Source organism: Gambusia affinis, linkage group LG06, assembly GCF_019740435.1.
Source record: "Gambusia affinis linkage group LG06, SWU_Gaff_1.0, whole genome shotgun sequence".
Classification (NCBI taxonomy): domain Eukaryota; kingdom Metazoa; phylum Chordata; class Actinopteri; order Cyprinodontiformes; family Poeciliidae; genus Gambusia; species Gambusia affinis.
The window spans coordinates 31,106,279-31,132,508 of NC_057873.1; the positions used below are offsets into that span (position 1 = coordinate 31,106,279).

Consider the following 26,230-nt stretch of genomic DNA (forward strand, 5'->3'; position numbering starts at 1 on the left):
AGCTTCCTCTCACAGTCCAAAAACATGACAGGTTATTTGGTCTCTCTAAATTAACCAAGTACTATAAGCACTATATTAAAAACAGAACTTAGTGATCTGTCAGTTGCTCCAAGAGCAAGTTTTTATTGCTTGTATTCATGTGCACTCAGTAGCTTGGTAGTTGGCACCCTGTTTATTGAGACGGTTTCCATAGATGGAAGCAGCCATGAGGAAAAAAAAAGTGTGGAAGAGCAAGAAAAAGACAATTTATGCAAGAATCACCACTGAATTTGAATGACTTAATAAAACATCTACCTTCAATGAAATAAACCTAAAAGTATTGATACTGAGACCTAGCAACATTTCCACATCACAAGAAAAGAGACCTTGCATCAGGTGGAGATTGAACCAGGGCTCATGATATTGAAAAAATTCTAAAAAGTTGAACTATTTAGAGCTTTTCTTTAGAGAAAAAAACAGACATGAAGCTACAGAGTCAAGCTGTTGATATTCTTAGCTGCTCTGAGAGCAGACTTCATGGCAGTTTCGATCCAACCGTGAGGAGTTGCTGTGTGTTCCCCGGCAAAGTGCACCCGTCCCTCACTCTGGAACAGTTCTTGTGCATAGTGTCCTTGCTGGTACGGCATAAACAGGGCAAAAGCTCCAAAGCTGTAAGGGTCCAGGCCCCACTTCTTCACCAGACCCCCCGTGCAGAGCGGTCGGATATACTCCCCATGGATTTTCACCAAGTCCTCCAGAGCTACTGCCATCAGATCCTCCTCATTCATGCCTTGAAAAAGGGTGGAGTCATCAGAGCAGGTGTAGGAAGCCAGGAGGGCCCCTGCAGTGGTACCTGGGAATCCATGGCTGGGGTAGTAGATGAAGCGAGATGGTCGGTCGGTGATGCTTTTCCCTCCTCTGATTCCTTCTTTCTCCCAAAAGCGTTCCTTGAAACTGAGCACTACCTTTGTGGAGCTGGCATAATGAACAGAGCGCAGGGCCTCCATCTTGTTACCAGAGAGAGGAGGGTAGAAGTCAATGAAGAGGGCGGCCTTGGCTGTGGTCGTAACAAGGGCATAGTCCACTGTTACTTTTGACAGGGAACCTGAGTTCCGCCAGTCTTCAAATGTTACAGTCACATTAGCCCCACCTGTTTGGTCAATTAGCTTCACTTTGGAGTTCAGCAGGATTGTGGCATTTAAAACTTGATTGAAAGCTGTGGGGAGTTGGTCAAAACCATCTGTCACTTCAAAGTACCTGAAGAAATCACACAAAAGGAATAACTAATTAAATTGGCAAGCAGCTCCCAACAGCCCTCGCAGCTCAGAGATGCTCCGGCCTCATGGCGACCATGAGAGCTCCAGCAAACCACCTGCTTGCCACCGTCAATGCTTTCCCGTAGTTCCTGCACCCATCCACCAGGTGGAACACATTGATGTGTTTGTTAGTGCTCCCTGATGATGCACCAAAAATCTAGTGCAGATGGACTAATGTAGTAAGAAGACATAGCTGATGGAATAACCTAGGAGGCGCAGTGGAGTCAAATTACAATTTAATGCTATTGGGCTCTGTAGAGTTTCACAAAAATCAATCATGACAAGGTTGGTGCAAGTCAGATGATGCATGTATGTTTAAGAGACAACCGTACACATACAGTGAGGGATAGAAATTTGCCTTTTGGCCACGCTCACACGGTTCAGTCAGCAGCCAGTGTTGACAGAATTCATCATGTCATTTATGTCACTTGGCACAGAATTAAAGCTATATGAATGAAAGTTTAAAAGTAAGACAACCAGCAGAAAAGTGGGGGTGGCCTAATTCCTCCACAGTGCCCCCTACAAATCTTCGTCTATCTTTCCAGTGATAGGGTTAGGGTTTTTGTAGGGTTAATCTTAACCCTACAAAAACATTTCTTGGAGATATGGTCCAAATCCAACAGGAAGTCGGCCATTTTGGTTCAAAGCCACCACCATTTTGTCTCTTATAAACAAGTTGTATCTGAGCAAACCCCTCCTACAGCTTTTGAGATGGAGGCTTTACAATCACTCAGCACATTCTTCAGGCATTGAAGTTCAATAGCTGTCAAAATCTTTTTCCTACATTAATGCATATGGGCGAGGTTAAGCCTCCAATCTGAATATTTGCCATATAACATCAAAGTGGAATAACTTCCACATACAACGTCCCAGCTGCTTCCAGCTTTATTTGTGTCATCACAGACCAGAGCTCATCACATTCACATGATCAATTAGTGACATTACCTTTCTTGTTGAAAGGTGACCCCCTTTTGATAGGAAGACACCTGTTTTTCTACTGCTTTTCTTCCTTCTCAGAGATTCAGAGATTTAACCCAGTGTATAATGAAATAGAACAACATGATGGTAAATTCTTTTCTCAACATTTTCTGCTGGTTGGAGCGTGTGGGCATGGCAGAGAGGCAAATTTCAATCCCTCGCTGTTTGCACATGTTGGCTCTAAATCAGACATGCATTATGCAATTAGCACCAAACTCGATATGACTGACCTTTGTTAACCTCTAGAGACCCCAATAGCATTAAAATTTAATTTGACTCCACTGCACCCCTGGATCATTGCAACAGTTATATCTCCTTAATAGAATCACTGATCTGCACCAGATTATTTTGTGCATTATCAGGGATAACTGCTCAACACATTGGCGAGCACTGCCTAGTGGACCGGTGCGCAAATTGCGCATGAGCATTGATCGTGAGTGGGAAGTATTGCCGAAGTGGGGCTGATCTATTTTTTATTACTGCTTGACCTTTTTTTGTTTTGTAAAAATAAGGGGTTTGACTTTAAACTGTCTAAAATAAATTAACGTGGTTTTTAATGAATCATAATCGTAATCCAATGAATCATAAACAATTTCAATTACTTCTCTCAGTTATGTCAACTGGTTCCACTAAACTAGGTTGTTTAACTTGAACATAAGAATATTAAATTCAGTCAGTAAAATCCAAGAACTTTATTACAACTCAATAGTGTTGAATAAACTGAACTAATTACTGGCATAAGTAAATTCTATTAGCATCTTGTAAGTTTAATTTAACAGCATAAAGTAGTGTTGCAATGTTATGGCTCAAAAAAATATAATCAGCTGGTTAATGTGATTAGACTGGATGTGGATTGGACCATATAGGGATAAAGTTCACCTGTGGAAATAAGAACTTTATTGTTCTGAACAAATACAAACCTTTTGAATGTCCTCAAAATGAAAATGAATTTCTTAACAGATTGTCTTTTATTATGTATTTTGTACAAGAAAATGCATCTACCTATTTTTTATTGTGGGAGACTGAAATGCAGATGTCTCAGATAATCATTCCATATTTGCTAAACATTTAATGCAATTCTGTCACAACAATGGCCTAATTCTCTTTTGTAAGGTACTTTTTCCTAACAGCAGTTGCACCTATGCATGGCATACAACATGATTCCATACAGGGCATTTGTGTCAATTATAAATTTGCCACCACTGATCATGTGCCACTTTTCTTGTGTGTAAACGTGAACTGCATACCTGCCCTTTTGAGGTAGGCTATATTATGAGTATAAGAAAAAAGGATAACCTGACTGAAAAAGATCTATCAGATTATTATGGCCATACAAAGATTATGTTTAGCAATACATGTTTACCAAAGGGAGCAATCTCATACCTCAGCAAGCCACTGTATAAAACCAGCTCACATAGGACCAAGCCAAACTGGAACGACTATGTAAGAGAGCTTCATGCAGAGGCCAGAAGGGCTCTAAAAGTGTGGGTTGAGTCAGAGACATGACTCCTTGTTTGAGTATAAAAACAGGGAAATTATCATTTTAAATATGCAATAAAATTTATTAAAATAAATTAAAATTCTTTTGGAAAGAAATCAAGAAAATAAATAACTGCAAAATGTCACTAGTAGGGCTGTCACAATTGCAAATTTTGCTGAGCGATTATTTGTCTCAAACATTATTGCGATAAACGCTAATATTGTTTGAAGACCTTTTTACATTGATTTAATGGACATGTCGTAATAATGCATGCGATTTCCTGCCAAAGATTGATATTTATTTATTTTCAAAAGAACACTTAACACTGGAACTGATGAAATAAACAAAACAACATAAAACAAAAATAAAATGGATTCTCAGTCTCCATTAATAAAAATGTACTTGAATACAAACTAGACAGCATAAAGCCAAAGTGTAAATAAATACTGCATTCAACCAAAAGAGTGCAGATTATGAAATCTGTATACTATATTGCCCTTCAGTAATCATTAGATTTAAACAAAGATTGGCACATCCGACTACCTGATGCAATAGTTCGCACTACTAGTTCACACCTACATTTCCCCCTTCTGACAATCTTAGAACGTTGATTGTTCTAAGATTGTGGCTTGCGATTTCATAACCGATCATCCTGTAGTGTGTGTGTGTGGGTGCGTGTGTGTGCATGCGTGTGTGTGTGTGTGTGTGTGTTGGTGTATATGGTTTAGCCTGCCTTTTCACCTGAATACGCACTTACGTTACGCTGACCTAGGGGTAATACAAGGACACCTCCAATGTCCGCATAAACCAAGTAGTGTATTTTAAGTTTTGAGTATCTAAACAACATTTTCTTCTCATAAATATAAAGTTTTGTAGGATCTATGCCCGAGTTTGCATGATTTGGACCATGTATTTGTACTTTTCAGTGAATAAACAGCGTGATATCTCACTTTCTTTAATTGTCCTTTTATACCATGTAACCTGAGTTTTGTGTATTCCAGTGTATAACACAGCGCCTCCTGATTTCAGTGTATGAATTGCAGTTTTACACACATTTTCATAGGCTACACTACCCGCGCTTTTAGCCGGTCATCTGATTGGCTGTAAAAAAAAAAAAACTGTGAGCGTGTCTTATTACCAAAACATCCCAGACGCAAGGTTTTTAAATACTAAATCCTCATTTGAACCTGCAGGTGTGGAAGAGAGCAGGGTCACGCCGGAGAATTGAACACAACAAACAAAGAAGGCGGTAGGAGCTGATTTGGTGGATCACATAAGCTGTACATTGACTGTAGTAGCATGGCTTCTACATCAGGAGGAAATAGTGGAAATGAAATGGAGTGGATGATATCGAGGTCAGCAAAAATGAAAAGAGCAATCAGAAAGAGACATGAAAGGACAAGAAGTAGGTCGGATGAAAGTGAGCCAGGAGCGGAAGGCAGTAAAGGGACAAAAATAAATCAAAGAGTGAGTTCACGGGAACAAGTTAACAGTAATACAGAAGTGGAATACAAAGTTGTGGTGGAATTTCAGCAAGAAAGGGGTTATATTCATCCGATAAAGATAACCAAAGCAATAGATAGGGAAAATCAAAACGGCTAGAATCATGAACAACAGAAAAGTGATAATTCAAGCGATTAGTGAGGTGCAACAGAAGATAATCAAAATGAAAACTTTGATGGGAGAAAGAATTAAATCATATATACCAGGTTATATGGCAAGGTTGAGATGAGTAATTTCAGGAGTTCCACTTGAAATGACAATGGAGGAGGTGAAGAATGAAATCAAAGGAGGGAAAATAACAAATGCCACCAGGATTAAAAGTAGAAGAGAAGGGGAACTCAAAGACACTATGGCTGTGATATTACAGTTTGAAAACAACATGCCAGAAAATATACAGCTAGGATTCATGAACTATAAAGTTGGAGAGTACATCCCGAAACCGCTCAGATGTTTTACCTGCCAAAGAATGGGACACATTGCAAAAGAATGTAAGGGAAAAATTAGATGTGCAAGATGTGGAGGTCCACATGAATTTGGAAAGTGTGACAAAGACGCTAAAATCAAATGCTGTAACTGTGGAGGTGATCACAGTGCAGCCTATGGTGGATGTATAGTTCAAAGGGAAGCTAGAGAAGCCCAGAAAATCAAGATAACAGAAAGAGTTTCTTACGCAGAAGCATTAAAAAGCGTAAAGAAAGATAGTACAAGAGGAATGAGGCTGGGAGAAGCGGATCAAAGTTATACTTCTCGGAACACAAATCAAGGACTGAATGATCAGAGAGAAATATTAATGCCAACAACAAATACGAATAATACATGTTTGCATAAATGTAAAATAGAGGAAAATACAATGATGGTGAAAAAAGAAAACTTTGTAGCATTTATATGTCATATTATTAATGTTACAGTCCAAATGAAGAAGAAAAGTGATAAAATAAAAGCAATAGTAACAGCAGCAGGGAGGTTCCTAGATATGAAAGAAATTCAAGCAGATCAGATTCATACCATTTTGAGTGCCACTGAAATAACAGAAAATGGTCAGGATTAGGATACAAGCTTTGTTGATGGTTCTTCATATTCTTCAATGGAATGCCAGAAGTTTAATAGCTAATGGACAAGAATTTAAAAAGTATATTTATGAATTAGAAATAATACCAGATGTAATATGTATACAAGAAACATGGTTAAACTCAAACTTAGATTTTAAAATTCCTGGATATAACATAGAAAGACAGGATAGAAGTAATGGTAGTGGTGGAGGATGTGCCACCTTAATTAAGGAAGGAATAGCTTATAAGAAAAACTCATTAAATAAAAAATTAGAATGTGTGAATATAATTTAAGGAAACATGGAAATATTAAAATCATTAATTATTATAATCCATGTAAAAATCTAGATAATGAAATATTTAAGGAAATAGGGAAAATACATAGAAGAGAAGTTTGGTGTGGAGATTTTAATGCTCACAACACTCCACATTGAAGGGTAGCAAGAAGACGGATTATAATGGTAAAATAGTGGAAGAATTAATGGATGAAAGGTCATTAGTTTGTCTTAATAATGGAAAAGGTACAAGAGTAAATATACATAAATATACAGTTTCATGTCTAGATATTACATTAATATCTGACTGTCTTGTTAGTGCATGTGAATGGGATGTAAATGGGGAATCTACACTAGGGAGTGATCACTTTCCAGTGAGTACAATAATTAATGATAATATAAATAGACAAGAAGAGTTTACATTAATAAGATGGTGCTTTAATAAAGCTGATTGGTTTAAATTTAAAACAAAATGTGAGGAAACAAGACATATAGTAACATTAAAAGGTAATATTGAAGAGTGTACCAATCAAATGATAGAACATATTCTAAATGCTGCAAATTACAGCATACCAAAAATAAAAGTGAAAGGTCAGAAGAAAGTAGTTCCTTGGTGGAATAATGAATGTAGTAAAACAATTAAAGATCATAATAAAGCTTTTAAAATACTACAGAAAAATCTAACAATCGAAAACCTTATTGATTATAAAAGGAAAAGAGCAAAAGCTCGGAAAACTATAAAGGATGCAAAAAAGAAAACGTGGAGAGACTATTGTTCATCAATAGGTTCAGAAATAAATTTAAAGAATGTGTGGTCAATGTTTAGAAAAATGACGGGGGAAACGAACAATGTTAATATTCCATCCTTAGTCAGAGGACAGGAGGTATTGGTTTTAAATAAAGATAAGGCAGAGTTATTAGGAGAGACATTTGCGGCAGTTCATAGTGGTGATCACTTGCAGATACTCATAGAAGGCAGATGATTCAAAAACTTGGAAATCATAAAAACTCACTAGAAAAATGTCAAAAATATATATCAACATTAGATATGAATATAACCATGAAAGAAATAAAAACAATATTGAAAGGGACAGGATATTCAGCTCCAGGGGAGGACCAATTATGCTACGCTATGTTTCGACAGATTCCGGAAGTAACACTGAAATTAATATTAGAATTATTTAATAAAATATGGAAAAAAGGATCAATACCAAATAGTTGGAAAAGGGCAATAATTTTACCATTTAATAAGCCAGGTAAAGATCCTACCTGTCCAAATAATTACAGACCAATTGCTCTTACTTCTCATTTAAGTAAATGGATGGAGAAAATAATGGTTACTTTCTTGAGAAGAATAATCTAATTAATGGATATCAATGTGGATTCAGAACAGGAAGATCAACAATGGATGCTCTAACTAGAGTCAGTAATGACATAGAGAAAGCTTTAAAAATGAAGGAAATAATGATTATAGTATTATAGTGGCAGACAGGATTTCTATCGGCAGATTTGGACAACCAACTCAAACGCATTTCTCTCATTTTCTGTTGTAATTGATGAGAGTACTGATATTCTCTCAACTGGCCATATTCGTTCGTGGAGTTGACGAGACGTTGACTGTCACAGAGGAGTTTCTCAAGTTGGTGTCCATGACTGACACCACAACAGCTGAAGACATTTTTCCGCTCCGTTGTTGGAGCGCTGGACAGAGTCGGGGTGGACTGGTCCCGCGCCGTAAGCCTGGCTACTGATGGTGCGCCGTCAATGATTGGGAAAAAGACAGGTGTTCTGACAAAGTTCAGAGAGAAAGTGCAAGCTGCAAATAAAGGGGGTAGGTTTTGGACATTGTATTTTGCATCAGGAGGCATTATGCTGCAAGTCGTTAAAATGGATCACGTCATGGAGGTGGTTGTCCGAACTGTTAATTTCATCCGAGCCAGAGCTCTCTATCATCGTCAGTTTGATCCTTCTCGGTGAATGGAATGATGACAATGATCACTAACCCTACCCAACATTGCCCATGAAGCCAGACAATTTGTTCAAATTGATTCCCAGATGTAGAAAATTGATTTTAAATCGTTTATTAATTTTTATCTGTTTGATGTGTTCTGTCCTGCAGGACCGTGTTTTTAAGTTCTAAAAACTGTGGATAAATGTTTTGCAACATTGTACAATCACAGTGATCAGTTCTTAAGCATAATGCACTTAAATAAATGTTTAACTGAGTAGAAGTATTGTTGAAATTGCATACTTTTCTTAAAAACTCTGAGGTTTTTCATAATATATTTTGTAAAAGTGAAATTCATTTAATATAAAAATCAACAACAAGCCCACTTTTATTAGTTCTATTTAATTTTGCAATGAGTTTACTTGTGTGGCCCCCTTGAGATCAGATTAAGCTGTATGCGGCCCCTAAACCAAAATGAGTTTGACACCCCTGCTCTATAATTACAATCAAGCTTTTGTACATTTACACACTTCTACTATTATTTTGCTTTCTTCTTTAGGTCGTGGTATCTTTGCCACAACCTCTTTTCAGAAAGGAGACTTTCTGTGTGAGTATCAAGGTGAACTGATCAGTAAAGAGGAATGTGAGAGGAGACAGAAAGTTTACCATGACAAGCTTAAAGTGTTCTTGTTTGAATTCTACTTTAATGGAAAACTCTGGTGGTGAGTATGTTTGTATCAGAAGTCTAATTATAACTAAATGTCATATATATATATATATATATATATATATATATATATATATATATATATATATATATATATATATATATATATATATATATATATATATATATATATATATATATATATGAATATTTTAATATTTAAAGTCAAATGTTATGTATTTGCAGTGTTGATGCAGCAAAAGAAGATTGCTCTCTTCGAAGGCTTATAAATGATGACAATATCAGCCCGAATGCCAAAATGAAGTATCTGACCGTGCAACAGAAGCCACATTTGTGTTTATTTGCAACTCGAGATATCAATCAGGGAGAAGAGATTACGTACAATTATGGGGACTCAGACTAGCCATGGCGACTCAAGGTACTAAAAAAATAAAAATTGACAATGTTTATTTAAGAAATGCACTAATGATGATTTACAACCTGAACCTTCTTTGTTTTACCATTCTTTTCACAACAATAGATGGCTGACTGTACAAGTCATTACTGGGCAAATTAACCCGTTGCCCACAAATGTATAATAAATAATTACAGTATCATAGTATTTACAGTAGTATTTTATGTATTCTCAAAACATAGTAACATCTACCTTATATTTATTATTTAAATTCAACAGAACTCAAGTGGGATGTCTTCAACTGGGCAAGATGTTGAGGTGCCATCCACATCACAGTTGGTTTCATACTATGGAATGGTATCAAGCAAAGACCAGGTATGGGCAAATGATATTATTGAAAGTTTTAATAAGACAAAATCTTAATATAAGTGAGAGTATCTCTGTGAATTAGTCAAGGGTAGTATGGTGTTGACTTGTATTTATTTTCTGTTTCAGATCAGAGCTGAAAATGACCAGGATCAGATGACAACCAATGTCCCAAATGAGACAGATCCAGTACTGGATTCACTACCCATCACTTCAGAGGTATTTTATTTTTAAGGTGCAGCTAAATGATGTCAGTCAGCCAACCTGTTCAACTTCAGTGTGTCTGTGTTGAACACAGACACACTGAATACCATGTGGTTTATCCGGACATTGGTTTGTAAGGACAGTCTCATGTCATGGTTTTCAGTTTGTAAGCTCAGTGTGTGTATGTGTGTGTTTCATGGTCACATGCACCAATGTGATATAGGAGGACCATATTGTATATGGGGACCTTGCGTAATTGAATTGATAAAAACATATGTTTTGGTTCTTGTGACCTTATAAATATAGGTTTGAACTTTCATAAATGTACACTTGGCATCACAGAATATATTGAGAGAGTAAATATTGAAATTTCTTTTAGGTTACAGAAAATATATTCCGTTTGGTGATTTTAATCTAACAGAATCAGACTTCAATTTGGTCAGTGCTGGTGAAACTCTAATAGTCATCGTGTTTCGTGGCGTTTGTCTTGCAGACTGTTTCCAGAATTCAAAACACTTGGGTTAACCAACAAATTACTTTGTTTGCTATGTCAGAAAATCTTCTGTAGGAATAAAACAATCAATCTTTCTTCTTTTTCACAGGAATTGGAAGAAGAAATGTCCCAAAGTCCTGACTGTATTCATACAACTTCTATAGCTGGCAACACAGAACAGGTACAGAGTTTGGGTTTTCATTTTGAATTTACCAAACATTTTGGCTGGATTTAAAACTAGTTTCCTTCCATGGGTGTTGGCTGTCATAGAATGCAAACATTTAAGTGAAGATATCTCTGTGAATTAGTCAAGGGTAGTATGGTGTTGACTTGTATTTATTTTCTGTTTCAGATCAGAGCTGAAAATGACCAGGATCAGATGACAACCAATGTCCCAAATGAGACAGATCCAGTCCTGGATTCCCTGCCCATCAATTCAGAGGTATTTTATTTTTAAGGTGCAGCTAAATGATGTCAGTCAGCCAACCTGTTCAACTTCAGTGTGTCTGTGTGTGGACCTGAATACCATGTGGTTTATCCGGACATTGGTTTGTAAGGACAGTCTCATGTCATGGTTTTCAGTTTGTAAGCTCAGTGTGTGTATGTGTGTGTTTCATGGTCACATGCACCAATGTGATATAGGAGGACCATATTGTATATGGGGACCTTGCGTTATTGAATTGATAAAAATATATGTTTTGATTCTTGTGACCTTATGAATATTAGTATGACCTCTGATAAATGTAAACTTGGCATCACAGAATATATTGGGAGAGTAAATATTGAAATTTCTTTTAGGTTACAGAAAATATATTTTGTTTTGGTGATTTCAATCTATTAGAATCAGACAGCTGGCAACACAGAACAGGTAGAGAGTTTGGGTTTTCATTTTGAATTTACCAAACATTTTTGGCTGGATTTAAAACTAGTTTCCTTCCATGGGTGTTGGCTGTCATAGAATGCAAACATTTAAGTGAGAGTATCAATGTGAATTAGTTGACCATAAAGTGTATGGGGAGTTTGCATTATTGAATTGATAAAAACATGTGGGTCGGTTCTAGTGAGGTTGAGAATAATGGTTTGACTTCTGGTAAATGTTGACTTGGTGCCACAGAGTATAATATTAGGGAACATTTTTAAATATAAAGTTAAATATACATAAATTTTGTCTTCCCTTGTATTTATCTACATCTTGATCACGCAATATTTTTAATTCAACAATTTAACAATTTGCAGGAAAAGTTGTTTTTTATGACTTTAACCCTCTTTAAATATTTTTCCCATTCATTATCCAATATAGAGTAGAATACTTGTTGATCCCCAAGGGGAAATTGCTTATTCGTTGAAAAGCTACTTCATCTGAGTTAATTTATATCAAAAATACAATATGTATATATATATATATATACATATATATATACATATATGTGTGTGTGTGTGTTTAATGTGTTCTTTGTAGTGTCAAAAACATCACCTGATGTGCACAACAGTATCCTCTTTAGAGAAGTGTACTCAGTGTTTTGGACCTTGTTCTTCATTCAAGTGGGTTGGTTACCAGTGCAGAGGTAAGATATTTTATTCATTTGTACCATGAATTTATTAATTTTAATAGGATGTATGTCTTTGTTGAACTGTCCACCATGAACAAATTACAGTTTCAGAATTGAGTATATAGATTTCAATACAATGAAATTTATGTCATCATAGTGACTTTCAAAGCAGTGGAAGTTTTCAAAGTACCTTAAAGCCTTTACCTTTGATCTTTATTTAAAACAGAACATAAAATTTTATCTAGAAAGTTCAATTTTGCACTTTTGAAAAAAAAAATTGTTAATCCATATATAACTTTTCCATCTGATCTTAAAGTAAGGTGTAGTGGTTTATTTGAGATTTTGGATTTTGTTTGTCTTTTGTGGGTTTTTTACATTTAAATATTTTCACAGGTTGTTCAAAAATCTGGCATTCATACTGCTTTAAAAAAATTACAAGGATAGCGGATCTCAGGTGAATAGCCACATACGTTCTTTTCAGCTTTGCCTTCTAAATCTCCATTATAACCTAAACTCTATTTCCCACAATTTCAGGGAAAAGAACTTTTTAAGTATTCGATACCTGACTCCTTATCAGATAACAACACGTCACCTTCCAAACAATGTGAAATGTCAGATGAGGACCATGCATCTGATATTGACTACATACCAAATTCAGAATCTGCAGAAACTGATGAAGACTCAGACGTTAGCATTCCCCTTCAGCCCATCAAGTCTAAAGTTGGACAAATTCAAAGAAACCCAACAATACCCGATCTCACTTCATTTTTGCCAGACTCAAGTTCCGTGGTTGAGCCTTGCACATCAAATTACTGGCCTCCTTTTCACACAGATGATATGGGTGATGGCACATTCGAAACATTCAGCCCAGCCAAGTCTACCAAAGACTCAAATGATAAACCAAAATGTCAAAAGGAGCCTCACAAACAGGAATCCTCACAGCATATTATGAGTGCCAAGAACTACTGCTTTGTGTGTGGTAGGCCACAGAGCAAAATTTCACGCCATTTAAAAACCCACAAGACACATGCTGAAATTGCTTATGCCTTTTCCCTTCCGGAAGACTCAAAAGAGCGCAAGGTTCTTCTAGAAAAAATGAGAAACAAGGGGAACTTCAAACATAACTGTGAGGTTTTACAAAGTGGGAAAGGATCGTTGAAAGTTAAGAGAAAGCCAAAAGCAAAGACTGGAACGCTTATACATTGTATGTACTGCCAAGGTATGTACATTCGAAAGGAACTGTGGAGACATGTCCAAAGATGCCCCTGTAAGCCACAAAATGAAGATTAGAACCAAAGTACTGGGTTTTGCTATGGCTCAAGAGTCTGCATTCTGTCAGGAGATTTCAAGTGGGGTTTGGAAGCTCCTTGGTCCCATGAAGCAGGATGATGTAGCCACAGTTGTGAGAAATGACCTGACCATTATTCAGTTGGCCCAGTCTCTCTACAACAGACATGGACAAGACCCTACCAAGTACGAGTACATCCGACAGAAGCTCCGTGAAATTGGACGTCTGTTAATATGTCTACGGTCTGAATTCTCTGTACATAACTTGGAGGAAGCTGTGAAACCTGCTAACTTCCAAAGAGTTGTCCAGGCAGTAAAGATTGTCTGTGGTTTTGATGAAGAAAAGCATTCATACCAAACACCAAGTCTTGCACTAAAACTGGGACATACACTTCAGAAAATCAGTGACATTATCCATTGCCGAGCACTCATGGCAGAAGATGAAGAACTGATTAAGGCAACAGACACTTTCAAAAAGCTGTATACATCCAAGTGGTCTGAGTTAGTGTCACATACTGCCTTGAACACTCTGAGTCATGCCAAATATAATAAGCCATTAACCTTACCATTCACAGAAGATGTTCAGAGTCTTCATAGGTATCTTAAGGAATCTGGAGAAAATGCATTTTCTAACTTGAAAGATGAGATCAGCCCCCAGAATTATGCCAAACTTGCAAAAGTTACTCTTGCACAGGTCATTGTGTTCAATCGAAGACGAGCTGGAGAAGTCTCAAAGATGCATCTCAGAGGTTTCCAGCAGAGATAATGCCGATAATTAAAATGACGTCGATAGTTTTAATTTATCTACATTAATTGATTTATCGTTTATCTCGACAGGCCTAGTCACTACTAACTACTATTGATGGTGTTAGTGATATAAAAGAAATGACTCAAGTTATGGCAGAAGCACTAAAGTGTGCTGTTTAACTGTGTCAAAAGTAATATTTTTGTAGTGAGTAACATACATAGTAATGGAAACATGAGTGTATCCCCACAAGAAATACAGAATACAATTATGAAACTGAAAGACAACAAGGCCTGTGGTAAGGATAACATTTCTACTGAGCATCTGAAAAATGCAAGTACGGTAAGAAACTCCGTCCATTATTTTCTATGTGTTTTACTGGTTTTCAAGTACATGGTTTGTTACCTAACTCAATGCTATCTATCATACTGGTACCCATTATTAATGACAAAGCAGGCAAGATTAGCTCTTTGGAGAATTACAGATCCATAGCTTTAGATAGTAGTCTGTCAAAAGTTTTAGAAAGAATCCTATTAAATAGGCTGGAAGAGTTTGCCTTGATCTCTGATAATCAATTCCATTTTAAACTTAAATATTGCACAGACATGTGCATCTTTGCGCTGAAGGAGATTTTAAACTTGTAGAACTTGCACAACACTACAGTATTCATGTGTTTCATTGATGTCTCTAAAGCATTTGATCATGTGAATCATCAAAAAATGTTTCACAAACTAGAAAACAGAGGTGTAGCCAAATTAGAATTCTTGTCTATGCATCAGTCAATGTATGTGAAATCAGGTAGCACAAAGTCTGATTCATTTAATGTTGGTAATGGAGTAAGGCAGGGAAGTATATTGTCCCCTTACCTTTTTAACATCTATATAAGGATGAACTGTCAAAGTGTCTGAATTGTTGTAAAACAGGCTATGTAGTTGATGACCACATAATCAGTCATATAATGTATGCAGATGATTTAGTAATCCTATGCCCGTAAAGTGCTGGCCTTTAACAATTACTAAGGGTCTGTTCCCAATATGTTTATGACTTTGATATCAAACATAACGCTAAGAAAAGCAATATTATGATTGGTAGATAGCCCCTTACTTCTTTTTATCTAGTACTGTTCTCAACATATGAAATGAAGTGAATATTTGGGACATTACAAAAATGATGACCTCTGATGATTGTGACATCTACAGGCAGTATCGTATGATGTATGCACAAGCTAATATTCTGATCAGAAGGTTCGGTATGCGTTTGTCCTATGTGAAGATAGCTCTTTTTAAAGCTTTTTGTACTCCACTGTACAAGGCCCATCTGTGGCGACGATACAAAAAAAAAGCAGCCTGCAGAAACTGTGTTGCTTATAATAATGGCATGAGGCTGCTACTCAAAGTGCCTTGATGGAGTAGTGCTAGCCATATGTTTGTACATAATTCTGTACTCACATGTGCAGCTGTGATCAGGAATCTTATGTGCAAATGTAGGTGTAGATTCTCTGCGTCATGCAACAATATAATTGATTTTTTAGTAAACCCTGCAGTGAGTGCAGTGAAACTTTCATTAGGATTGTTTAATCCCTGGTGACATAATTTATTTGTTTCTCAGGGAATAATTGTCATGATTTGCAGAAGTAGATGGTGAGGTAGACGCAGTGGACCCAGATGGAAGTAAGGAAAATGATGACTTAATGATAAATAACAAAATACACAATCCAGGCAGCACAGGTGAGCAGAGCCAAGGAGCTCAGACGCTGGTAGCAACTGGAAACAATGTAGAGACGTGATAGGAACAAACGACAGAATAGACAAGGACCCGACAAGGAACAAGAGACACAGATGGATTTAAGAACACAGAGGGTCATCAGGGAACAATCAAGATGTAGACGGGACAACACAGAGACTCAACTGAACACATAAACCTAAACAAACACACAGAAAATCCTCACAATAATATGTTTTGTGTTTATTTTCATCTTGTGTTTTTTTGTATTTCTCTCATGTTGTTTGTTTTATATACTATGGACCTTTTTATGTGTCTGGAATAAAGATATGATGATGTGGATTAAAGAAACTTAAGTCTAAAGTGTTGGATTTTCTTAACTGAATTTATTTGTCTTTACTTAAATGAATATGTTGAAAATAAATTTGTAACACTCTTTACATTTAATTAACTAGGCTTAGTGGAACCAGTTGCCTTGGTTAAGTAAGTTCAACATATTATTTCTTAGAGTGCTCTCTTGCCTCTAAGGTTTTCTTTGCTGTACAGCTGAACCTCTCAGCCTTTGTCCCACTTCTTTCCTAAGCCAATCAACTGTTTAGTTGACGCTGTGGACCTCTTCCTCCTTACTCTGAAAAAATATTTACTTGGTCTTTCAATGCCAGTTGCTAGTTTCCTTAAAGTTTCCTTAACTTCATTTAAATGTACAGAAAATCTTACTGTGTGTTGTCATTGATGTCTGTCTGTATGTAGAGCATCTCTATCAAGGACGTGTAGAAGAGGCTGTTTTCATTGAGGATGTCGCCAATCATCCTCAAAGCGCCGCGGCTCAGGTTGCCCTCCTTCACCAAATATTCCTGCACATCACAGGACATTACTGTATGTTATGTTTGGAAGCCAGAACAAGGTAGAAGCACGAGTAGACAAAGAATTCTTCTTAACAGCATTTATTCTTTACTTGCTCAGCAGTACAGTAACATCAGGTATTTCTTTTGTCTTGGAAAAAATACTCTTTCCAAGAACTGTTCAGGTGAAATCACACAATCAGGTTTATTCATATATTGTGCACAATACAGAGAGCTTGTAGGACAATCAGTAATGAAGCAAGTCTGGATGAAAAGCTCTGTCAGCTCTCCCATGCACAGACAACTGTTACATGTTCACACTTTGCTTCCGTCTCCTGATTGCTTATTTATTTATTTTTTGTTTTATTGTTGGCATCTTTGACAGTTCACCGGTGGGGGCGGGGCACAGCCAGCCCAGGGTTTTTATCTGGGATGGTGGTGGCCCTGAGAGTGATTAAGTGATGGAGGGGTGTAGGACGCTGCTCCAACAGCGGAGTTGTGGGGTGAGGAAAATTAATCAAAAATATGGTGCAGGAAGGCTCCGGACAGTAAAAGAGTACCTTCACCTCGGGACGGATTCACCCAGAGGAGAGCGTCGGAAGTTTTGGCCGGGATGAAGTTTGTTTCATTTGTTTTGATTTGATTTTTGAACAAACCGGCTGGATGCTAAGAATTTTAGCACTAGGGAGTTACAAGCCTGCCAAGACCAACCGCCAATGAAATCACTAGAGGTGCAGTTTTTATAAAAAGAGAACGAAAAAAAAAAAATTTATATATATATATGTATGCATGAGGGATTGCGAGGGCTCGCCCTTTTCAATGGATACCAGCTGGTCGAGCAACGTGACCTACATCTAAGGTAAGCCCCCACCACACTGTGTGTTCCATCAGGTGCCCGTTTTGTTTTCTTTACTTTGTTCCTTCCTTTTGTGTAAATTATTACACACTTTGTTGTGGCCCCTTCTCTCCCATAATCAGTGTTAAAATAAGAAATAAGAACAAGCCAGGGTGAGGGTAGCAGCACGTAACAAGTGGGGGCTCGTCCGGGATTGCGAAACTTCATTTTGACTTTGTAAAAAGCTACCATTTAAATATGGGGGTTTAATCTTTCCTGTAACAGTGGTTGAAAATAGTGAGAAATTATGGAGGAGGGAGTCGAAGAATTCTTAAAGGAGGGTCTGATTTTAAGGATGAGAGACTGATACCAACTTAAAAAAGAAGAACTGTTCAAAATAGCGGAGTACTTGAAGGTTCAGTATCCACCTGGAACAAAAAAAGTTGACTTAATTGAAGGCTTAATAACTAAGCGTCCCTGGGACTCTTTTGGAAACACATCCCAATGTTATGGCGTTAGAGGTAGCTAAATTGGAATTAGAAAAAGAATGCAACAGGCAGAGAGCAGCACAGGAAGCTGCCACACTTGAGTTGGGCAGAGAACATATGAGGCAGAAGTTTGAGTTCAAACAGAAAGAACTGGAGAATGAACAACAAAAGATGACATTAGAAAAACGAAAAATTGCTGCTATGGAAGCAGAAAGAAGTTTTGATTTAAGCAAAAACATTCGATTAGTTCCTCAGTTTTGTGAAACAGAAGTTGACGTTTTCTTTCTGTCCTTTGAAAAGATAGCAAAATCTTACAAGTGGCCCAAGAATAAATGGCCTCTTCTTTTACAGCGTGTGTTTACTGGCAAGGCTCTGGAGGTTTATGCTGCACTTGATGCAGAGAAGTCATCATCTTATGAAGATGTAAAATCTACTGTTCTTGCCGCTTACCAACTGTCTCCAAAAGTTTATCGACAACGTTTCCGTAAGCTGACAAAAAGTGCGACTCATATTGAATATGCTAGGGAGAAGGAGATAGCATTTGATAGATGGGTGCGTTCAAAGGATATTGATCATGACTATGAAAAATTAAAACAGCTTATTCTCTTGGAAGATTTTAAGAGTACTGTAGTGTTTCCTTTGAGGTAAAAAATTACATAGAAGATCAAAAGGTTGACAAGATTCAGAAAGCTGCAGTTATTGCTGATCATTTTGAACTCACTCATCAGTGTTCAGTGAGAGGAGGGAGTAAGTCCATTAGTTACCAAAAACAGTATAGGATTGGAGCTGAAGGTGGTTTCCAGAAACCATTTAAAGGGTTCAAGACCTCACAGATGAATGTGCAGCGACAGGGAGACATGCGTTCAGAAGCATTGGTGTGCTACTACTGTGGTAAAAAGGGACACAAAAAAACTGAGTGTTGGGATTTAGCAAATAAGCAAAAGATAAAGGAAAATATCCCTAAACCTGGTTTACTAGTGTCAGAGAAGTCAAAGCATGCTGGTGAGTGTTCAAACAGTGCTCTACTGGATCTGTATAAAGATTTTCTTTCTTCTGGGGTTGTATCTGTTGCTGGAAATGATTGTCCTGTAGTTATTCTGTGAGATACTGTGGCTGTCCAGTCACTCTGGGTGGTGAAGGATGCGACTCTTCCTCCTTCTAGCTCAATGGAAATGTGTGCACTTATTCAAGGAGTGAACAATGATGTTTCTTAATTCAAATCTGTCCCTCTTCATGAAGTCTATTTATAGTCCTCTTTAGTGACAGGGGTGGTAAAAGTTGGGGTGGTGTCCAGTTTACCTATTCCGATTGTGACCTTTATACTGGGGAATGATTTAGCAGCTAAAAAGGTACATGTGGCCCCCACCACACTGTGTTCCATCAGGTGCCCGTTTTGTTTTCTTTACTTTGTTCCTTTTTGTGTAAATTATTACACACTTTGTTGCAGCCCCTTCTCTCCAGTAATCAGTATATAAAAAAAAGAAATAACAACGCGCCAGGGTGAGGGTAGCGGGACGTAACACAACACGAGGTTTTGTCTTACCATGGATAAAGAATTAACAACAAGGGGCGAGACAGCCTGGTTCTGATGAAGCTGTAGAAAACAACTTCCAACCTTCTACATGTAACCCAAATAGTTCTTTTGGTGAGACATCACATATAACATTTCATATAACATGACTAGCAGATGTGACCTTATTGTAATTTTTCCATGACACTTTCCTCCTCCTTATCTCTTCTTCTTCTCTCTACAATCAGTGCTATTCTCGCACACCACCTAGTGGTAGGCACAACACTGTAGTTTGTGTTTCACCTACCATTCACATATTGCTCCAACTTATTCATACCTTCACTGTGTAGGAGTCATATTTATTCAGCATTCCACTGCAGCCCAATGTCTTCAGGTCATCCCTCACCTGGACACAGATCATAAGCCATCCACTGAACACATCAGCCATAACAAGCACAGTAATAGTATTTTTCAGTCCTCTAAAGTCTACAGACCTTCCAGAGTGTCTGACTGAAGAGTTCAGCAGCTGACTTTCCCTTCTCTCCATCATGCAAACTGTAGTTGAGCATGCTGGGATTGTTTTCTACAGTGTAGGTTTTGTGTAGGACTCCATTTACCAAGTAGTAGGTGTTGATGTCGTTTTGGATGAAGGGATTCAGTGGGATTTTCAATTTGGAGATAAAGGAAAGTAGAATCCTGTGACATAAACAGAATGAGATCAACTATTGTCCATGATGAAGAAATTTCCTACATTCTTTTAAGTTACAGAAGAATTTTAAAAAATCTGTGACAAAATGGTATTAGTTGGCATGCTTGCCTAATCAGTAACTATAATCAGGTGAAAGTGAAAAGAAAAATACTCCCTTTTTGAATTCTGTGGTTCAGCTAGGTCTTTATTCACTAAACAAAGATAAAGCCCAGATGAAAAGCTATAAACACAAAGTCACGTGACTGCTTCATTTTGCGTGTCAGTTTTCCAAATAAAAGCGTGATGAGCCGCTGCTTGATCGCATGAGTGGAGTATTTGTCTTCAGCAGTGGCCGAAATAAACGGAACCTTTTATAGTTCATGTGTATTAATGATTTTGATGATGACACTCATCAAAGTGTAATGTTTGTTACCAGTTTTCTCAATGGTTGATTATTGAGACAATTTTGTAACTTTATATTTATGTGTTTTTATTATGTAAAACATTTTGACACTGCATTGTTGCTGAAATGTGCTACACAAATAAACTTGATTGAAATGGAGCCAGCAAGAAGAAAAAAAATCTGACATCTGGGAATACTTGAGATGATTCACTCACAAGATTCTTAAATAACAATAATTAAACCCTTCACTTCTAAAATTCTCACCTTCTTGAAATTTCCACTATTTCTTTGTTCCACAAAAATATATCAGTCTTGCACAGCAGAAACAGACTTAAAGCTGTTGGAAAAGTAAAATTCTGGCTGATGTGTAAAAATATAAGGGATCAGATCAGAGCCAATAGAAATCCAAGGAAAAGAACTTTTGAAGAATTTTACATTTTCATGAGGCAAATCAAACCTCAAAGAAAACTGCCTGCCCTAACAAGCACTGCACTCCAAGAACACTAAAACAAATGTCTATTGTCAAATCAGCCAATGACAGAAGAAAACAGCCACTAACAGTAAACATATACCAGGATTGGCTCCAAATAATTTTAATAACTAAAAAAGATTAGTTAAATAGGATTTAATTCACTCTCCTGTTACTAAATGTGAGTTTGACAAAAACTTTGTGACAATATTGCATTTACTAATTGTTTTTAAATATGTCTGTCTGAGTGACAAGGCTGTCACAGTTTCAACAGCAGGTGTCACTAGTGAGAAATGAATGAAGCATCAAGTAATGAACTTTTGGGCAAAGCAATGGGCCGGAAGCTTCATTTCTTCATGAGGCTTCATTTGCTCATCACTAGCAGGCGATACTCGGTGGTCGTGAGGCAAAGCTTGGGTCAGCTTGGCCATCCCTACTGGTGACAACAGGCAGACTAGACAAACATGACGAGGACCGACGAGGAACAAAGAACACAGGTGGGGTAATCAAAGAGACAAGAAACACCTGGGAACAATCAAGGGGAGACAGGACAACACAGAGACACAGAAATTCAAAATAAATACAGAAAAGGAACAGATCCCAACATTTTATTTTTTATTTTTTAGCTAGATCATCTTTTGGCAATAAAGCAGTGATAATTACTTTGCAAAAATAACTTGGCAAAAATGACTGACGTCATTATTTTAGGAAGGTGGCGATATGATAACCGGTCTCTCAGATCATTGTGCATTAATGATTAGGCAGTTCAGCCTGTGAAGGAGATGTCGCACTCGCCTTGTAGTCACGCATCACCCTTATTTTTATGTATGTTGAAACCATTAAATCAAATTTAGCTGCATTGATATTCTCTATAAACAAATGTTACATTTATATATCAGTAAACATGCCGACTGAGGCCCCTGAAGTCTGATATGAAGCACTTCCTCTATTTACTTTTTTGATTTGTAAATTCAGTGCAATGTGAATATGTCAGCATGTTCAATCCTTGAAAGATTATCAAATTCTTAACTGTTTTCCATTTGGGAATAATCTTTTTCACTATGAAATGACGGATTTCAAATAGTTTGGAAATAATCTTATGACCCCTGACAGGTATAACACCAATTTCCTTCTTGGAGTTCATTGCTGATGTCTTCCTGTCTTGGTACAGAAATATCTAATGGCAAACGCTAAAACATCTTGGTTTAACTTAACCTTCTTAATGCTCAGTTAGTAAAGTGCATCTTCTCGCTGCTTCTTCCCCTTTGCAATCACTGATAAGCGTTGAATTAACTTTACCATAAGCTTTTGGAAGTTTTTTTGCGACTAAGAAACAGGTTAAATCATATCAGAATCCTATATAGACAAGATAAAGCTTTAATATATTCTGATGCATGAAACCTTAGAATTAGTTTTTTAACCACACATCAATTCACTACTCACTTATGGAAGCTTGGGATCCTCATGGCTCCCATCTCTGCGTACCAGCCTTCTCTTCTGTTCCTGAAGGTTTCCACTCGTCCTCCAATTCGCTCACTAGCTTCTATTATGGTCACCTTTTTAATCCATAGATAGGGAAACATAATCATCACTGTGGAAAATATAAATTATGGAAATCCATAGATAGGGAAACATAATCATCACTGTGGAAACATCATCCACTGCCACCCTATTTGCACTTAAATATATCAGTGCCAATATACATATATATATATATATATATATATATATATATATATATATATATATATATATATATATATATATATATATATATATATATATATATATATATATATATATATATATATATATATATATATATATATATGTATACACACATACACACACGCACACACACACATATATATATATATATATATATATATATATATATATATATATATATATATATATATATATATATATATATATATATATATATATATATATATATATATATATATATATATATATATATATATATATATATATATATATATATATATATATTACCCGTGATCTCCCTCTTAGCCACCCAGCTTTAAAAGTCTTGCTCCACCACTGTCTTTCCCCACCAATCCAACCTTATGTCCTGCATCTTCTAAGACCTTGGCAGCAGTCAGTCCAGCCATGCCCCCGCCGATGACTGCCACATGCTGAGGCATCCTGGCAGCTGGGAGTCCCTCCGTCACAATGTCCAGAAGCTCTCTGTAGTCAGCGTCCTGGAGACACTCATAGAGAGGGTCTCCTATGATCCCGCTGGCTGCCAAAACCACAACTCCCACTAGAACCAGCGGAACTGACAAAACAGAGACATAAAACACTCTTTCCCTCTGTTTTCCTTCATTGAAAGAGTACAAAGTAATGAGTTGTCACCAAGGTCACCGCAAAACTAACAAAAACTGAAACCCTAATCCTAACCCTAACATTTTTATTAACTAAAATATGTTAAAAAGTGAATTAATGAGGAAATATTTTAACTGGATCTATATTGTGCATTTATAAACCTAACAAAAACGTACAGAAATTCTATAATGTTTTGTTTATGAATTAATTTACTAGCCTTTCGAACGGTTTACTTTTCCCCCACACAAGCAGTTTATGTTAGCTGGCGATAAATTAGAGTCCTCCATACTCCTGCTGGCAACAGTCAGTCCGTAAAATATTAGTAAAGGTTGGTAGAAAACATCAGACACTTGTTGTTCAATAATATTTCAATACATTTATTGAAATGGTTTCTTCTTCTGATTGATGCATACATAATTACCATACAATTCTTTGACTTTTTGAATTCTGCAACTACAAATTAACCAAAGTATGAAAAACGAAAAACAAAGAACTAAACAATATTTAGCTGATAACTACATCAGTAAATTCACTCTAAATACTAATTTAAACTAAGTGAATTAGACAAACAAAAAGTAACAGCAAAATAAAACTAAACTATAACTAAAAACTATTATAACTGTAGTTGTTACAAATTATGTGATGTCTGATTATAGCTATATATTGTCACCCTCCTGAAATAATGGCCAATGTCATTTTTTTTTGTGAAAAGTAATTTTAGGGGAAAAAAAGAAGAAGCTAAGGGCAAAAAAAGGAAACACTTTTGGTAAAGAATGATCCTAGAATTCCTAGAATAATCCATTATTTTAGGAAGGTGACAATATGCAACTGTAAAACCTACCGTACTTGCACAGAGCCATGTGAGGCATCATCTGGAGAGCAGAACTCCACAGTTTGGACCTCCTTCCTCTGCTGTGTGTGATGACACTTAGAGAGGAAACAGAAACCTAACAAACATAAGGCTGATTTAGGTTTGCAGAGAGGCTATCGAGCTAAATAAACAACTGAGTGTCTCACTGAATTAGATATAAAAAAAACCACACACACACAATATGATACAAAACCTGATCATCTTTGGATTTTTCCAATGGAAATTTATAAAATAAGTATCACACCTTCCAAGCTACATTAACTCACCTCTGTCAAAGGAAATGTATGGTAAGTAGTTGGAGCCCTGGGCATGACGGAGCAGCAATGACCCCGAGACTAAGGTATCAGAGCGATGAGGATGACTGGGAAACCTGAGGAGCACAGTGTGTCACGCTGCACACAAGGTCATTTTTATGATGGCTCCCTCGGGTCTTCCAGAAATATTTTCCCACACTGGCTCGAGAGTCAACCACACTGAACAAATCAGATTAGTGAGGGAACACAAGTCATCAGCACACCTCATTTCCTCCATCTTCCCTCATTTCAGCATCTGACCCAAAAGGGCTCCTTCGGATTTGTCCAAGAAATGCTCCAGCTCGACTTTCAGACGCCCCCATTCCTCCAAACAGTCAGTTAAAAAAGATTGCTAAAAACATAAATTTGTGCTTACTCACCAGAGAGAGAATGTGAGACTAGATTCGCCCACTACTCTGCTTGTCCTCCACAAAGCTGGAAACACATGGCTTTTGAAAGCAAATGAAAGCAAAAGCAGGTTTGGAGTTTCATTTCCTGACTTCAGACTTAAAAAATAACAAACAAAAATACTGCACAAAACAAGTAAATGCTGGGGATTTTCTTATGAGCAGTCACGGGGAAAAGAAAATACACCTTTCCATTCCAAGGTTTGACTTGTCTATGTAATAAAAATTATCTGGTAAAGACCTGCAAAATTATTTATAACTAATATCAACTGTGCTTCTTGTTAGATAATTTAATTCTGTTCTTATTTTTAAACTTTTCATACTGAACAAAAATTAGGTATAATAATAAAAATCATTTAAAAATACCAAGAGATACACTCAAAAAAGTACACCCCATGATTCAGTAGCTAGAAGAAGCATAATTATCCACCTTAATCCTAGAAACGATTATGAGTCTTACTTCCGGTGCCCACGGGAAGTAGCAATATTTCATTCTAGGTTTCTTGTGTAAAATTCTGTTCACCTGTGAAAATTTAGCAACTCACAATTTAGGCTACAAAACATATGAGAACACAAGTCATCAGAGCTTAAATGTGGCAATATTCTTTTAACTGCTACTTGCAGCTATTGAAGGGTGATTTGATTCCTTCTCATAACTTTGGCAAATAAAGAGCAAATGTTACCAGATTTACAGGATTTGTTGTTCATAAGGAGAGGACCCCTTAACCTTCTCCAGAATGCCCGGGTGCCGTATTTCCATTGTATTTTCCGAGACTGAGATTTAAGGGTTTAAAATATGCTGGTGTCCATTATGGCGCTTTTATTAGGCAGCCTAGAAGAAGAAGGAGAGAAGGTGGGGGATCAGACTGGGGGGGCGGGTAAGGGTTAAGGTACCGTTAGAAGGGCGGAAGGAAGGGGATTCGGGGGTCGAAGGAGAAAAGTGTGTGCAAGAGGGGGCTAGGGTGGGGTTAGGGTTAGGGTTAATGTTTTTAGCAGCAAGAGGGCCCCCCAAGTCAAATTTGTCATGATTTTAGTTTTTCTCTGTCTTTATTTTGAGTTTCTGTGTTTCCGAGTCTCCCTGTTGTCATGTCTCTCCTT

General features: G+C 37.0%; 1 protein-coding gene across 6 annotated transcripts; it reads right to left on the reverse strand.

Annotated features, from left to right (window-relative positions):
• Nucleotides 1-157: 157 nt before the first annotated feature.
• Nucleotides 158-25,169, reverse strand: il4i1 (interleukin 4 induced 1). Of its 6 annotated transcripts, none has more exons than XM_044120804.1 (9): nucleotides 25,106-25,169; nucleotides 24,699-24,802; nucleotides 24,403-24,508; nucleotides 23,300-23,514; nucleotides 22,656-22,768; nucleotides 20,147-20,348; nucleotides 19,990-20,058; nucleotides 16,695-16,831; nucleotides 158-1,236 (listed from the first exon to the last, which is right to left on the reverse strand). In XM_044120804.1, the coding sequence occupies exons 2-9, from the start codon at nucleotides 24,741-24,743 to the stop codon at nucleotides 468-470; spliced, it is 1,656 nt and encodes a 551-aa protein (XP_043976739.1). In that variant the 5' UTR covers nucleotides 24,744-24,802; nucleotides 25,106-25,169; the 3' UTR covers nucleotides 158-467. The 6 variants fall into 6 exon arrangements, with proteins under 6 accessions (XP_043976739.1, XP_043976738.1, XP_043976740.1 ...); XM_044120803.1 differs by having other exon boundaries at nucleotides 24,699-24,905; nucleotides 25,106-25,168; XM_044120805.1 differs by having other exon boundaries at nucleotides 158-1,036; nucleotides 1,130-1,236; nucleotides 24,699-25,158.
• Nucleotides 25,170-26,230: the final 1,061 nt, after the last annotated feature.